At 39.0% G+C, this 16,995-nt stretch overlaps 1 protein-coding gene across 1 annotated transcript in view; it reads right to left on the reverse strand.

The window, feature by feature from the left end:
• The window catches only part of scfd2 (sec1 family domain containing 2), a 118,451-nt gene that overhangs the window by 46,652 nt on the left and 54,804 nt on the right, over nt 1–16,995 (reverse strand). Inside the window, exon 6 of the mRNA XM_089000695.1 lies at nt 3,659–3,950. Coding sequence (XP_088856821.1) covers nt 3,659–3,950 — 292 coding nt within the window. The remainder of the gene's footprint in view (nt 1–3,658; nt 3,951–16,995) is intronic.

A 16,995-nucleotide genomic window follows, 5' to 3' on the forward strand; every position in this document is an offset into this window, starting at 1 on the left:
ACAGATGACGGCTGAAGAAACCTTCTCATCGATGGACCACTCCTGTACGACTAAGAGCTTACACAGACGAACAACAAAATAAATAACTAAAAACGGGAATTTTAGACGGCCAGACCGACTTTCTTTTCCTATGGGAAAGCGTAGCAAAAACAAAAGCAACCGCGGTGGGCTGACTGTGTGGCCAAAATCTGAGGAGCTAAGCTAGACGGTCTACGATGGTCCGCCCTTTTTAATTACGGGCTTGTTCTCCGTGTCACCGACTTATCTGATCCAGTCAACTGGCAAGAACAAGGCTAGCTAGCGGCTAATTTGCCAAAGAAGTATCTATGTGTTTACCCACAGTATGTGTGCGTGTGTGTTTGGAAGGAAGTGAAAGAACCAGCGCTAATTAAAAATAATTGAGACTCATTTCGTAAACAAGGGGGTACATATTTAATCAGGCGCGATTGCTGGACAGACTTCCTACAGCAAAAAGACCCCGGGACCCTTTTGGGGCGAAAAGGAGGAAGCCCCACAGTGGTGTTGGTAGTGGAGGAAGAAAAATTAAAGAGTGCAAGCAGACATGGAGAAGGAAAGTCAAGGAGTATACAGTAAAGTTTCGTTATATCGATATTCTCGGGAGTCGGAAAAAATATCGATATAACCGGGACTATCGATATATCCGATCCTGCGGCATGTAAATTTTCTCCTTGCGTTCATAGAAATAGTATCGTAATAAGCAGTACTATCGATATAACCCATATCGATATAACGAGACTTTACTGTAGTTAAAAAATGCCAGGCACCATCAGGGAGGTACAGATGACAGCTGTGGAAACCTTTTCATCGATTTTTCCAATATGAATGTGGATCTATCTATGCGGCTATCTATCCCAGAAAATGCAGAAGATGGTGCCCAAGCTCCATTGGAAATGGGCTGATTTGTCTGCTAGGAATTTGTGTTAGCGAATATCAAATAGTTGTCTTGGTGCAACACAAAACGATTCACCATCGCGTTATTTATGTGTTTGCCTTCTAATTTTGCCAACAACACGGATCAACATGAAGTTTTCAGACCAAACAAAGTACCCAAAATGCATTGCGTGTCGCTTTCTCGGTCAGGGGCGTTCCTTCAGTGACGTCACGTCAGGAATCGTCACCAACTCGAAATCAAGACTTCCTGAATATTCAGTGCGAGTCTTAAAACGTAAAATATCGCTATATGCGGTGGAATCTTTGTAAAATATGTTCAGAAGAAGTCATTTGAAGCCATTTTACAAATTATGGACACAACTTGTCCGGAGGCATCGGTTGTCCTTTAACACTGGTCGGCCATTTTGGATTAACTATGCTGAACCCTTACTACTACAGTTGCATACGATGTCTGGTTCTCATTTTAGGGCTTTAATTGGGGGGGGGGGCAAAGGAGACGAGGGCGATGTCAAGATCAATGTTTTTCCCCGAGACGGCCGCCCGCCTCATGTTACTTCATAAAAACGTACTTGGTGTGTAGACACGGTTTTAAAAAAAAGGGAGGTCCATACACGCACATAAAGACTAAAAAACACAGCTGGCACACCACCACCGCGAGGTCACTTTCGATGAAGTGTTTATAACGGCGAGTCAAGAATTTGGACGCGAGGAGAACAGGAAGGCGGGACAACTCGCACGAAGAAAGAAATACAGTGATACATCGGTTTACGAACCTCCTGATCCAGTCAACTGGCAAGAACAAGGCTAGCTAGCGGCTAATTTGCCAAAGAAGTATCTATGTGTTTACCCACAGTATGTGTGCGTGTGTGTTTGGAAGGAAGTGAAAGAACCAGCGCTAATTAAAAATAATTGAGACTCATTTCGTAAACAAGGGGGTACATATTTAATCAGGCGCGATTGCTGGACAGACTTCCTACAGCAAAAAGACCCCGGGACCCTTTTGGGGCGAAAAGGAGGAAGCCCCACAGTGGTGTTGGTAGTGGAGGAAGAAAAATTAAAGAGTGCAAGCAGACATGGAGAAGGAAAGTCAAGGAGTATACAGTAAAGTTTCGTTATATCGATATTCTCGGGAGTCGGAAAAAATATCGATATAACCGGGACTATCGATATATCCGATCCTGCGGCATGTAAATTTTCTCCTTGCGTTCATAGAAATAGTATCGTAATAAGCAGTACTATCGATATAACCCATATCGATATAACGAGACTTTACTGTAGTTAAAAAATGCCAGGCACCATCAGGGAGGTACAGATGACAGCTGTGGAAACCTTTTCATCGATTTTTCCAATATGAATGTGGATCTATCTATGCGGCTATCTATCCCAGAAAATGCAGAAGATGGTGCCCAAGCTCCATTGGAAATGGGCTGATTTGTCTGCTAGGAATTTGTGTTAGCGAATATCAAATAGTTGTCTTGGTGCAACACAAAACGATTCACCATCGCGTTATTTATGTGTTTGCCTTCTAATTTTGCCAACAACACGGATCAACATGAAGTTTTCAGACCAAACAAAGTACCCAAAATGCATTGCGTGTCGCTTTCTCGGTCAGGGGCGTTCCTTCAGTGACGTCACGTCAGGAATCGTCACCAACTCGAAATCAAGACTTCCTGAATATTCAGTGCGAGTCTTAAAACGTAAAATATCGCTATATGCGGTGGAATCTTTGTAAAATATGTTCAGAAGAAGTCATTTGAAGCCATTTTACAAATTATGGACACAACTTGTCCGGAGGCATCGGTTGTCCTTTAACACTGGTCGGCCATTTTGGATTAACTATGCTGAACCCTTACTACTACAGTTGCATACGATGTCTGGTTCTCATTTTAGGGCTTTAATTGGGGGGGGGGGCAAAGGAGACGAGGGCGATGTCAAGATCAATGTTTTTCCCCGAGACGGCCGCCCGCCTCATGTTACTTCATAAAAACGTACTTGGTGTGTAGACACGGTTTTAAAAAAAAGGGAGGTCCATACACGCACATAAAGACTAAAAAACACAGCTGGCACACCACCACCGCGAGGTCACTTTCGATGAAGTGTTTATAACGGCGAGTCAAGAATTTGGACGCGAGGAGAACAGGAAGGCGGGACAACTCGCACGAAGAAAGAAATACAGTGATACATCGGTTTACGAACCTCCTGGTTTACGAACATTAAATTTATGAACATTTTACCTTGGCATACAAACTATTTTTCGAGATACACACGGAGCTGCCACAATGAGTGATGTGTCGTTCGCGAACAAGAAAATGACAGCCGGCTTGTTTTGGTACTCTATTCCCCGCCCCCAGTCGTCGGTTAAAGCCACGTGATTGGTCAAGAATGCAGTAGTGGGGGGGGGGGGGGGGTTACAGACAGACAGAGAAAGAGAGTGAAGCCATTCTCCAAAAAAGAAAATGGCACCCGACAAAAATTACAATGCAATATATACATATTGGTTTATATAGCACTTTAACAACAGCTGACTCTGTAACCAAGCGCGAACATGAACAAAAGGCGAATGCTGCCCGATTGTGGAAGGGGAAAACAATACCAGAGGTCTGATCGGCGTTTTATCGGCACCCCTGGCAAGAAAACAAATTCCGGAATGGCGCTCCACATCATGCTTTTCAATTCCCGATTAAATTCGGGAATGGCAGTGAATGAGTTAATTCCAAGTCAAGACAACATGTAGCAGCCATCTTACCTGTGAGTTTTTGCAGCAAAGGGCTGAGTTTGGTCTCCCTGGTGATGGCCAACGTGAGTCCCCCGATCAGTTGCCTCTCCAGTTTCTCCAGCTTCCCACCAGGCCGGGAGTCCTCCTCTGCGACAGGTTGGGCCTCGTTGGCTAGCGAGTACAAGTAGATGAGCAGAAGAATCAGCTCGTCGGGGCCGCATTCGTCTTCTGCAAAGCCGGCGTCGGTGTCCTGGCCTCCGCGGGGCTTCATCAAGGGCAGCATTTGACTCAGCACCGAAGGGAAGTCAGCATCTCCGAGAGCCTGGAGTCAAAGCAAATAGGCTATGATGATGGGATGTTGTCAAATCGGTTCACACCAAAGGCAAAAATTATTTATTTTAGCATTTGTAGGTACAGTCATACTATTTTATATACAGTTATACCTCGGTTTACGAACCCCTTAGCTTACGAACTTTTCGGTTTACGAACGTTAAATTTATGAAAATTTTACCTTGGCATACAAACTATTTTTCGGGATACACACGGAGCTGCCACAATGTGTCGTTCGTGAACGAGCCCGTTCTCCTAACAAGAAAATGGCAGCCGGCTTGTTTTGGTCCACTATTCCACGCCCTCAGTCGTCGGTTAAAGCCCCGTGATTGGTCAAGAACACAGCAGTGAGGGGGGAGGGGGAGGGTTACAGACAGAGAGAGAGAGTGAAGACATTCTCCAAAAAAGAAAATGGCTGCCGACATTTTTTTTGTCCTCTATTCCCCGCCCCCAGTCTTCGCTTAAAGCCACGTGATTGGTCAAGAACACAGCAGCGAGCGGAGGTAGTTTAAACATGAAAGAGACAGGCAAACGATAGAGAGAGACTGACAAAATGGATAGAAAACAGTGAAATTTGGACTTGTTTCAACTTTCATAGTTCAAAGGCAGAGTGTAGACTGCAAGGTTAAAATATCCCATCAATCAGGCTCCACAAATAACCCGCCGTGGAATCTTTGTAAAATACGCTCAGTAGAAGACATTTGAAGCTATTTTAGAAATTATGGACACAACTTGTCCGGGGGCGTCGGTTGTCCTTTAATTATAATACCATAGCACATTTCTTATACATAAATTAAGGTTTATTTTGTGTAGTTTTAAGGCTTAGAAAATTAGAAAATTATGTTTTATGGGGACCTGGGAACGTATTTTTCTCATTTTAATGGTTTCCTATGGGAAATTAATTTTTGGGATACACACTTTTCGCCTTACACACTCTGTCTGGGAACCAATTAAGTTCGTAAGCTATGGTATCACTGTCGTGCTATGAAATACCACAATGGTCCAAAAAAAAAATACCAGTTTGACCTATTTTTGCCAAGCCGATGACACATTTCGGGAGACTCCATAAAATGGAAAATCCAAACGCAATAGCACAGGAAGACGAGCTGAGTGAAGAATCTTCCGGTGTCATTCATCAGCCGTCACTCCGAGCTCCATCCCAAAAAGCTACTTCCTGAATACTCCAAATATTTAATGTGCGCTCCACATTTGACATATCGTCCCGTTCAAGTGTTCCTCTGCAAAAAAAAGCTGTACAAAAGTTACAGCTTTTTTTCGTCTTCTTGCTAGCATCGATGAGAAGGTTTCTTCAGCCGTCATCTGTACAAAAGTGAAGGTTTCGGACGTTTCGCCTCCTATCCAAGAGACTTCGTCAGCGCTGACGAAGTCTCTTGGATAGGAGGCGAAACGTCCGAAACCTTCACTTTTGTACAGATGACGGCTGAAGAAACCTTCTCATCGATGGACCACTCCTGTACGACTGAGAGCTTACACAGACGTACTTCTTGCTAGCATGCAAACATTGATATACGCTCTGACAGGCAGTGATGATGCGCAAAAACCCAAAAACATTCATGAACCGGGCGCACTATGCTATCAAGCTAACGACTATCATAACATCATATCACTCTGAATTTGGAACATGGAAAAATGGACCTTCTGAAGAGCAAATAAACAATGAGACCACATGACTTGTCATTTTCACCATCCCTCTGATCGTTGCACACCCCACCATTCCTGACATCTGTTACATGTCCACGTTGTACTGTGCCATGTTTCCTAGCACTGGTTCTCTTCAGCGGCTCTATAAAAGCTGCTGTCAGCGACCTGCCGTGATGGCGCCATGGCAGGAAATGGAGACCTTCCGTAGAGTGAAGCCGGGCTTAGAATCTAGAGAAGGTCACCTCCTTCCAGTACAGAAAACCTCGGCTAACTACACTATTCGATTGTTCGGTTGATGAACAGATGACGGTCGGGTATTTGCAGTGGTGGACCGTGTATATCACTCCTAGGCCTTCAGTAGTGCTATGTCTGCACCAATCAGTTGCGAGTCTGATATTACTACATCTATTACCTATTTATTAGCTATCCATTAGCTAGCTTCCGAGTTGAGTGAATGCTGGCACGTGTGGCTGCCACTGCTCACCCGCAGAAAAAATATCCTGTGACTGTAAAGTGTCCTTGAGAAGTATTATTATTATTATTATACATGTCAACCAGAGGATGCCGGTGGCCAGGAAATAACTATTATGAAATACTGTTATTGAATTTTTATTATGAACGATTCATGATAACCTTATAAAATTGAAACATTATTTGCTATTTTTGCTAGCTTCGGTCCTTCAGCCATTGTGGATTGACGAAACCGCTATTAAACCAACACAACAATATATTTGCTTATGCAGCTTGCTACAGATACAGTGTGCTAGCTCTGGCCAGTATGCGCTTATCACTAACGGCTAGTGATACTATGATTGGTTAGTGACTTTAATTGGTTGAAGTAACAATCGTACCGACATTGATTTTTATGCTCCAGGGCCTGCAGGACTGATTGTGATACAAAGTATCAAATTAAGACCAAGAGTAAAAGTCTACCAGGATGAAAAAAAACACATGCACAGCATACAATGCATAAAATTGCATACAAAGCATACAATGACCCGACCCCGACTGGTCGCGCCGGGAGTCCTTTTAAGTGTCACTGATTGGGAACGACCAGCACCTGCGAGGCAGCAGGCAGGGCTGACAGCGCTACCCGTTGGTCGCCAGTCCGAACGTGGCAGTCTGCCAATGATCGGGACGACCAGCACCTGTGCAGGTGCAGACAACAGCGCCACCCGTTGGGCGCCAACCAGATCATGACATTTCTAACCCTGGTAGCAACCAAATCCATTTTTCCTCCTCCTTCAGCCATTGTGGGTTGACAAAACCGCTATTAAATTAACACAACAATATAATTGCTTATGTAGCTCGCTACCGATACAGTGTGCTAGCTCTGGCCAGTATGCTCTTATCACCTAGCGGCTAGTGACTAGCCAATCATAGTTTGCGAAAACTTGCCAGCGCTTTCCAGCAGCCCTTGTGTTGCCAAATTCGAACTATGAATGGCTCATTGGTTCCCCTACACCAATCACGCGCCACGGTCCGTAACGGGTTCTGGTTTAAATCTGCGCGCGGCTGATTGACCGATCATCGTTTGGTCAGTCTTATGATGCATCGAGATTCAGCGTGGTCCAATCACAAAGCTCGGCCGGGAAAAGCCCAGGAAAAAAAATAAATAAAAATGAAGAAAAAAAAAATCTACCCTTGAACAGGAAACCAGCTCCAGATGCAACCCCTGGAGGAAGGTAAGCGTTTCTTAGGCAGCGCTAACCAGAAGCAGGCCTCACCGGCCGTCTTCACAATGCACCTTTTTCTGGGTACGGCGACTGGCGAAGGGCGATACTTAAGCAAGGTGGCTTGCTAGGTTTGACTTTCCATGTCAATCCGTCAACGCTAAAAAAGCTAAATGGCATTCTTATGGCAAGCACTCTGCGAGCGCAAATATGTAATCATATCCGCCAATCTGGGAGCCATACATGAGACCTCCCGAGACAGGCCGTAAATCTCCGTGTCGGACTCAATCGGGAACAGCAGGGCTGCTATTTTGTCCCACAAACTAACGTGTCCTCGCCGTGACACGCGACATGGGAGTCAAAATAGTCGTGTTCCGCACTTCAGTGGAATACTGCATGGGTATTTTGTATTCCAAAAACATGCACGGCAAGCTTATTGAGCATTCGAGAAAATTGTCCCTCGGTTCAGGGTGTACCCCGTTTACTCCCCAAAGACAGCTGACATAGGCTCTAGCACACACAGCGACCCTTGTGAGGATAATGCCGATCAGGAAATGGACGAAATATTGATATTTTGAACTTGGAGTGACCAGTAAAAAGAGTGCAACACCAAATTCAACACAGGTTTCTCGCTTGATACAATATAATATAATACAAAAGTTGAGACAAAACATTATTACTATTACTTTTACTATTTCTATTACTATCATTTTTATTATTATTATTATTATTATTATTACTATCACTTTTATTATTATTATTATTATCAACAACATTATTATTAACATTCCTATTATTATTATGATTACTATTGTTACTAATATTATTACTATTATTATTATTAGCATCATTATTACTATTATTAACATTATTATTACTATGATTAACATTATTATTACTATTATTAACATTATGATAAACATTATTAACATTATTATTAACATTATTATTATTATTACTATTATTACCATTACTATTATTATCATTACTATTATAATCATTACTACTATTATCATTGCTATTACTATTATTATTACTACTATTATCATTACTATTACTATTACTATTACTATTACTATTACCATTATCACTATTACTATTACTAGTTCTAGTAGTGGTACTGATACTATTACTCATATGATTACTAATACTATTTCTAATACTATTACCAATACCATTACTAATACTATTAATAGTACTAGTAATATTACTAGTATTATTACTAGTACTAATACTAGTATTAATACTAGTACTAGTACAGTAGGACCTCGGTTTATGTACTAGTACCAGTACTAGTATGAGTACTGGTACGAGTACTCGTACTAGTACTACTAATACGAGTACTAGTAGTATCAGTAGTACCATTACCAGTACAGTGGGACCTTGGCGTACGAACTTAATTGGTTCCCAGACAGAGTGTGTAAGGTGAAAAGTGTCTATCCCAAAAATTAATTTCCCATAGGAAACCATTAAAATGAAAATAATCAGTTCCCAGGTCCCCATAAAACATAATTTTCTAAGCCTTAAAACTACACAAATACTAGCACTAGCACTAGTACGAGTAGTAGTTGTTGTGGTAGTGGTATTATTATTATTATTATATTACTCATGGGTGAATGTGCTCAGTATTTCTACTAATACCCACCAATAAAAATCGACTGAAGCATAGTAATAAATATTTGTACTTTGTTACTCTCACCGGTCATGCTCATCCATAACCGTGGCCGTTATGTGTTGAGATGACAATGATAAATCTAACAGCGGCGAAAGGACTTCTGGAAAAAAAAGACAACTTTCTTTCCGAAAGTCGAGCGTGAACGGAACCCTAATGTTTACTTTATGCCTATTAAAAAAAAAAAAAAAACATCTAGTGATGGACAACATCCCCGGTCAGGCCGTGGCGGAAACATGTGATTTGAAACAGAAAGACAACAGGTTATAAATCTGAGCAGAATTCCAAGTATCAACAGTGGAAGCGCGGACATTAAACACATGCTAAGTATTAGCGAGCGAGTGTCAGCGAGAACTTTTTACACATTCGCTTGTGGGAACCGTTCTATTGAGACTCAGTTGGGAGAGAAAATGACTAAATGCTCTTAGAGGAGACAAATGATGGATTTTCTTTCCTTACTTTTTATAGATCGACGGGTCAAAAGTAAGCCGAATTTAGTAAAATGGCTAATGTGCCATTCATCAGAATCTATTGCTAATACTGTTGTGGGGAGATGGATTTCCAGCCTGACTTGCATGTTTATTTTAAAAAACAAAAGAAACAAAAACAGTAAAATAAACGAATGAGTAAAAAAAACAAAAAAAAACAAACAGACAAATAAATAAATTCATAAACAAACAAATAAATAATAACTAAAAAAACAAATAAATCATAAATGAATTGTTAGTACATCATAAATAAATAAAAATAAATAAATGAACAAAAACAAATAAACAAAGATATACACATATGAATAAATAAATAAATAGATAAATAAATAAATAAACGAACAAAACAAACAAAAACCGACAGACAAATAAATAAAATAAAAACAATAAATAAACAATTAGTGAATAAAAATACATAAACAAAAACAAACAAAGAAATATAGACATGAATAATCAACAAATAAATAAATGAACAAATGAATGAATGATTAAACAAACAAACAAATACATGAATAAATAAATACATGAAAAAAATCAAGACATACACAAATAAATAAATAAACAAATAAATACATGAACGGACAAAACAAACAAAAACCGTAAAAAAATAATAAGAAAACAAATATACAAACAAACAGACAAATAAATAAAATAAATACAATTACAACAATAAATAAATAAACAATTAATGGATTAAAATACATAAACAAAAATAAACAAACAAATATACACATGAATAATCAACAAATAAATACATGAACAAATGAATGAATAAATAAACAAAAAATACATGAAAAAAAATCAACAAATACACGAATAAATAAATAAATAAATAAATAAATAATACATAAATAAATAAACAAATGAACAAATAATAAATGAATGAATTAATAAATAAATGAACGGGCAAAACAAAGAAAAAACGGAAAAATAAAATAAGAAAACAAATACACAAATAAACAAACAGACAAATAAATAAAATAAGTACAATAAAAACAATAAATAAATAAACAAGTAATGAATTAAAATACATAAAAAAACAAAAAGAAATGAATAAACAAAGAAATATATACATGAATAATCAACAAATAAATAAATGAACAAATAAATGAATGAATGAATGAATAAATAAATAAATAAATAATGAATAAATAAGTAAATGAACAAATAAATGAATGAATGAATAAACAAACAAACAAATAAATAAATAAATAAATGAACAAATAAATAAATACATATTTCCAAAATTTTAAAGGGAAAAGCCACAAGATGGTGAAAACCCTTGAAAATAAGGTGACCTCTCACTTCGGCTACGTCTGCGTCTAACGGCCGACATAAATCTCCGGCTAGGGTCACGCACGGCACAGAGTGGGAGCTCACCCGATTTTGTTGCTGATCGCAGCGAGCTAACATGTTCAGCAGCACAAATCAAAAAGGCAACGCTACGCTACACATACGACTCCAAATACACTCCCGTGTCCTCACCCTACACTTTGTACACATATAATTTAGAAAGCGACGACGAGACACAAACGGCGGTCAATGCGGCGAGAACATCTGCTTGGCACAGGATAGTCCCCGCCAAGTGGGACAGTCCAGTGAAATTCACCCCTAGCCACAGTACAGTACGATTGGGGGCAGTAAATCTCGCTTGTATTTGTGGCGTAGACACTCTAAAAATGTACAGTGGGATTTTTCTTCAAGCTTGCAAGTCATAATAGATTCAGTTACCCATTAGCTGGCTAGCTAGCTTTCTATCTATTTGCGTTACTTCGGGGTTGAGTGAACGCTGGCGCATGTGGCTGCCGCTGCTCACCCACAGAAAAACATCCTGTGACTGTAAAGTGACCTTGAAAGTTTTGGAAGGCGCTTACAATTGAAATGTATTATTATTATTATTATCTTTCTAGGTAGCTAGCTGGCTATCTGTTAGCTATCTATACAGCTAGCTAGCTAGCTATTAGCTATCTGGCTGGTTAGCTGGATATCTATTAGCTATGTATTGGCTAGCTAGCTGGCTATCTAATAGCTACTGTAAAGTGACCTTGAGAGTTTTGAAAAGCGCTCAGAAATGAAATGGATTATTATTATTAGTAGTAGTAAAAAATGTAACCAATATAGGATTTAAAAAAAATGTATTTTGACGTTGTTTACCCAATCCGCCAATTTCAAAGATATCCGATTCCCCGCTTTTAAAAAACAAAATATGCACGTAATTGCGTCACTTGAGAACAACACATTCAACAACTGCCTCACTTGACGCATTGCTGCGCAAATCCAGTTCGGCACATGTGCGTGCCTCATTAAGAATTGTGTATCGCAAGAGAGATTAAAGGAAGTCGGGGGGTTCTGTCTTGCACATGCAGAACAGCAGGGGAAGGGCGGAGTCAATAAAAGTTGGTGGAAAAAAAAACCATCAGAGTGATTTCATTCTCGCGGTACATGATGCATTTTATTTGCCAAACCAGGCATTGAAACGTTAGGGGGCAGTGTTGCACTACTTCTGGTGTAGGCAGAACTTTCCCTCCAAAACAAACTGGCTTTCTTTCTGAGCTTATTAGCGGCAACTTTGGTGCATTCCAGTTGTATCGTTAAGACATTCTACAGGGTTTAGATCAGCGGGCGCTTGGAACAGGGCACTCGTCACCCTTCCGCCATCGTTCGATTCCAAACGACGTGGAGGTGACTTGCGGTGGTGATGTCAGAATGGGGTGTGAAAGCCTTAGGAAAGGCCAGTGGCGGGAAGGACAAATACAGTGATACCTTGGCTTATGAACTTAATTGGTTCCCAGACAGAGTGTGTAAGGCGAAAAGTGTGTATCCCAAAAAATAATTTCCCATAGGAAACCATTAAAATGAGAATAATCCGTTCCCAGGTTCCCATAAAAATACTTTTCTACTTTCTAATTTTCTTAAAACTACACAAAATATACCTTATTTTATGTATAATAAATGAACTATGGTATTATAATTACGGAAATAAACTACTGTATAATGAAGTGGTTTTATTTACCTTTGTGATGGTGGGTTGATGGCTTGATGGAATGGAGTGGCCGGTTTCATCAAAATTAAACACTTGAGGAGGAACGTAGCCTTTTTCTTTCACCATCTTGACGAATGATACATTGTAGGTGCTTTCTCTGCGATAATTTTACCTAGTTCCTCATCAATTGTCTTCTGTTTATCTGGATTGATAGCTTTTTGCATCAAGTGTACAGATGGCTCGTGCGGGTTATTTGTGGAGCCTGATTGATGGCATATTTTAACCTTGCAGTCTACACTCTAAGTTGAAACGAGTCCAAATGTCACTGTAACGTTAACTGTAACGTTCGTAAACCGAAAAGTTTGAACGATCAAAGTTTAAACGATCAAAGTTTAAACGAGTGAAAATTTCACTGTTTTCTATCCATTTTATCACACACTATCTCTGTCGTCTGCCTGTCTCTTTAATGTTTAAACCACCTCCCCTCACTGCTGCGTTCTAGACCAATCACGTGGATTTAATTGAAGACTGGGGGCGGGGAATAGAGGACAAAAAAATGTCGGACGCCATTTTCATTTTTGGAGAATGGCTTCACTCTCTTTCTGTCTTTATTCCCCCCCTGCTGCGTTCTTGACCAATCACGTGGCTTTAACCGACGACTGGGGCGGGGACCAAAACAAGCCATTTTCTTGTGAGGAGAACGGGCTCGTTCGCGTACGAAACATCACTCATTGTGGCAGCTCCGTGTGTATCTCAAAAAATAGTTTGTATGCCAAGGTAAAATTGAATATTATGACTAACAGGTAACACTTAACCGGGATGGCTGACTCATTTCTTGCCGCAATGTGTTTTCCATTTCACGTTGCTAACCCAGATGCTAACCCGTTAGCCTGAAGTTGAGACGCTAAATCATCTTAATTGATTGTAATCGACTTATAATGGAACATCTCTGACTTACAAGACACACGTCAGCAGCGGTGATACCATCGTCATTGTTTTTCCCATCATTCCAAACTTGATTACCCACCCCCCGTCAGCCTCCCCCCCACCCATCACTGTTCTCATTTTGTTTAGTTTTTCAACATTCCTGTGGTTTTTGGCGCTGTTCACAAAATTCATTTCCCCCTTAGGTGTGTACTTGAGCCAGTTTTTTTTTTTTTGCATCGGATGCAAAGTTTTATAAATGTTTAGGGAAAACTCAGCTGTGTGTAGGCGACGTGTTTGTTCATCCTGGTGACAGAGGTCAGGATAATAACTCATAGTTTGTACACACAGATCAACATTTGCATTGCCAAAGGGACTAAAAGTACTCAGGGTCTACTGAAGTACAGTGATACCTCGGTTTACGAACTTTTCGGTTTACGAACGTTACAGTTAACGTTACAGTGACATTTGGACTCGTTTCAACTTAGAGTGTAGACTGCAAGGTTAAAATATGCCATCAATCAGGCTCCACAAATAACCCGCACGAGCCATCTGTACACTTGATGCAAAAAGCTATCAATCCAGATAAACAGAAGACAATTGATGAGGAACTAGGTAAAATTATCGCAGAGAAAGCACCTACAATGTATCATTCGTCAAGATGGTGAAAGAAAAAGGCTACGTTCCTCCTCAAGTGTTTAATTTTGATGAAACCGGCCACTCCATTCCATCAAGCCATCAACCCACCATCACAAAGGTAAATAAAACCACTTCATTATACAGTAGTTTATTTCCGTAATTATAATACCATAGTTCATTTATTATACATAAAATAAGGTATATGTTGTGTAGTTTTAAGGTTTAGAAAATTAGAAAGTAGAAAATTATGTTTTATGGGGACCTAGGAACGGATTATTCTCATTCTAATGGTTTACTATGGGAAATTAATTTTTGGGATACACACTTTTCGTTTTACACACTCTGTCTGGTAACCAATTAAGTTCAAAATCAAAAGCCAAGGTATCACTGGAGGTTATTTTTTTTTATAATATACCAAAACTGTTTTTTTTAGAAAATATCACATTAATAGTTTATTTTTAAGATAGCATAGCAATATTTTTTTTTTCCTCTCAGTCAAATAGAGCGCCACCACCTGACCACGTCTGGTCCAGTGATTGATTCATCAGATTTGTGTCCCCGTTTTGGTTTTCCAGCTCGCGGCAAGACGATCGGCGGCGGAAGACAAACAATGACAAAAAGCCAGAAAAAACACACAATGTAGCCGCGTCGGTTCCACATACAGCTTGCAAAAGCAAGCTGCACATATATGCACACACACACACACACACACACACACACACACACACACACACACACACACAATTAAATAACAGCATTAATGAATACCGAAAGGCATAATAAACACTCGCGAGTTTATTTTCTCATCCTGCTTCCACATCAAAAAACGAGAGCAAAAGGGAGGAAATACAGTCAAACCTCGGTTTTCGAACGTCTCGGTTCTCATCCCATTCGGTTTTCAACCAAAAATGTCCGATTTTTTATGCCCCGGTATACAACCGAAATTTGGTTCTCAACCAAAACGAGTGCATCTGAATGCACTCACTCACACACACACACACACACACACACACACACACACACACACACACACACACACACACACACACACACACACACACACACACACACACACACACACACACACACACACACACACACACACACACACACACACACACACACACACACACACATTCCTGTTTTAATGGATTTGTGAGGTCCGAATAACTCCAGATAAGGAGTGAGGACCACAAGTTTAGAGAAGAAGTAGTGTTCCATTTGAACACTAAATATCACCCCATATCCCACTTCAACTTCTTTAAAAACAAAGAAATAAAAAGTGGACTTGAAACTGAAATAACAGCAGGAGTGAGGTTTCTAAATGGCTACATTCAAAGTCCTCACCCCTGTAGTGAATTTGGTTAAAATATCATTAGACTTTTTGTGATATGAACTTTTTCCTCTCATTAACCACGCACACACACAAACATAAACACACAAAGTGAGTAAAAATGTGTGTGTATCCAAGTGAAATGAAAATACACACCAAAAAATCATTTTGGGTGAATTTGTGAGGACCTCTCTGAAACATTAACAGATGCATTTATAGACCCTCTAGAAGCCTTTTGAATGAAAAACTTGTGAGGACCGGCCAAAAGGTCCTCACTTGTCAAAAATGTCCTCACTATGTACGGTACATAATACAGTAAAGTCTCGTTATATCGATATTCAAGGGAGTCCGAAAAAATATCGATATAACCGGGACTATCGATATATCCGACCCTGTTTGCATGTAATTTTCTCCGTGCGTGCATAGAAATAGTATCGTAATAAGCAGTACTATCGATATATCCAATATCGATATAACGAGACTTTACTATATTAGTGGTCCTCACAAGACTAGACATACAAACACACACACACACACACGCACACACACAAACACAGCTACCAAACATACACAAGCACACAAAGATAGATGTGTTGCGCTCATGTTGACTTGAGCGGATGAATGAGCGCACAGACCCCCCTCGTAATCCTTCCGCCGTCCGCATGTCTACCCCTTATACGGAATAATTAAAACGTCAAGTTATCGAGGCATTTAAGATGAAGTCTGTCACTGTTTTGTTCAATGCGAGCTTTTGTTTCAAAATGGGATGAAATTTCTTCGTCTAAATCCGCATAAACCGCATCAAATCTTTATCTTCCTACCAATTGAAAGGGCGAATAGACTTTGAAAGGGGGTCTTGAGTAGTTTTGATAAAGTCAAAAGGAAGGTGCTGGAGAAGCATGAATATCAGTGTAATAATAGTGTAGCTATATATTTTTTTTTTTTTGGGGGGGGGGGCGGATGTTGCAAGTTTGCTCACTTCAGATGAAGCGACATTGAAACGTGGAACTTTTTTTAAAAAAATAAGCCGCTGCTCACCCGCAGAAAAAGTGAGCTTGTGACTGTAAAGTGTCCTTGAGAGTTTTGGAAGGCGCTTAAAAATAAAATGTATTATTACTATTATTACTATTATTATTATCATTACTATTATTATTATAATTATAATAATACATTTCATTTATAAGCGCCTTTCAAAACTCACATGGTCACTTTACAGTCATTATTACTATTATTATTATCATTATTATCATTATCATTATTACCATTATCATTATTACGATTATTATTATTACTACTATTATTCCTCTTATAATTATTATTATTATTTTTATAATTATTATTAGTAGTATTATCATTATTATTATTATTACTATTATTATTGCTATTATTGCTATTATTACTATTATTACTACTATTGTTATTTATTATTACCATTATTATTATTACTATCATTATTACGATTATTATTATTATTATTATTACTACTATTATTATTCTTAGAATTATTATTATTTTTTTTATAATTATTATTAGTAGTATTATCAGTATTATTATTATTATTGCTATTATTACTATTATTACTACTATTATTTATTAATACCATTATTATTATTATTATTATTACTCTTACAATTCTTCTTCTTATTATTATTACTCTTACAAT

This window comes from Hippocampus bargibanti, linkage group LG07 (assembly GCF_051943395.1).
Source record: "Hippocampus bargibanti isolate YZ-2025 linkage group LG07, ASM5194339v1, whole genome shotgun sequence".
Lineage (NCBI taxonomy): Eukaryota > Metazoa > Chordata > Actinopteri > Syngnathiformes > Syngnathidae > Hippocampus > Hippocampus bargibanti.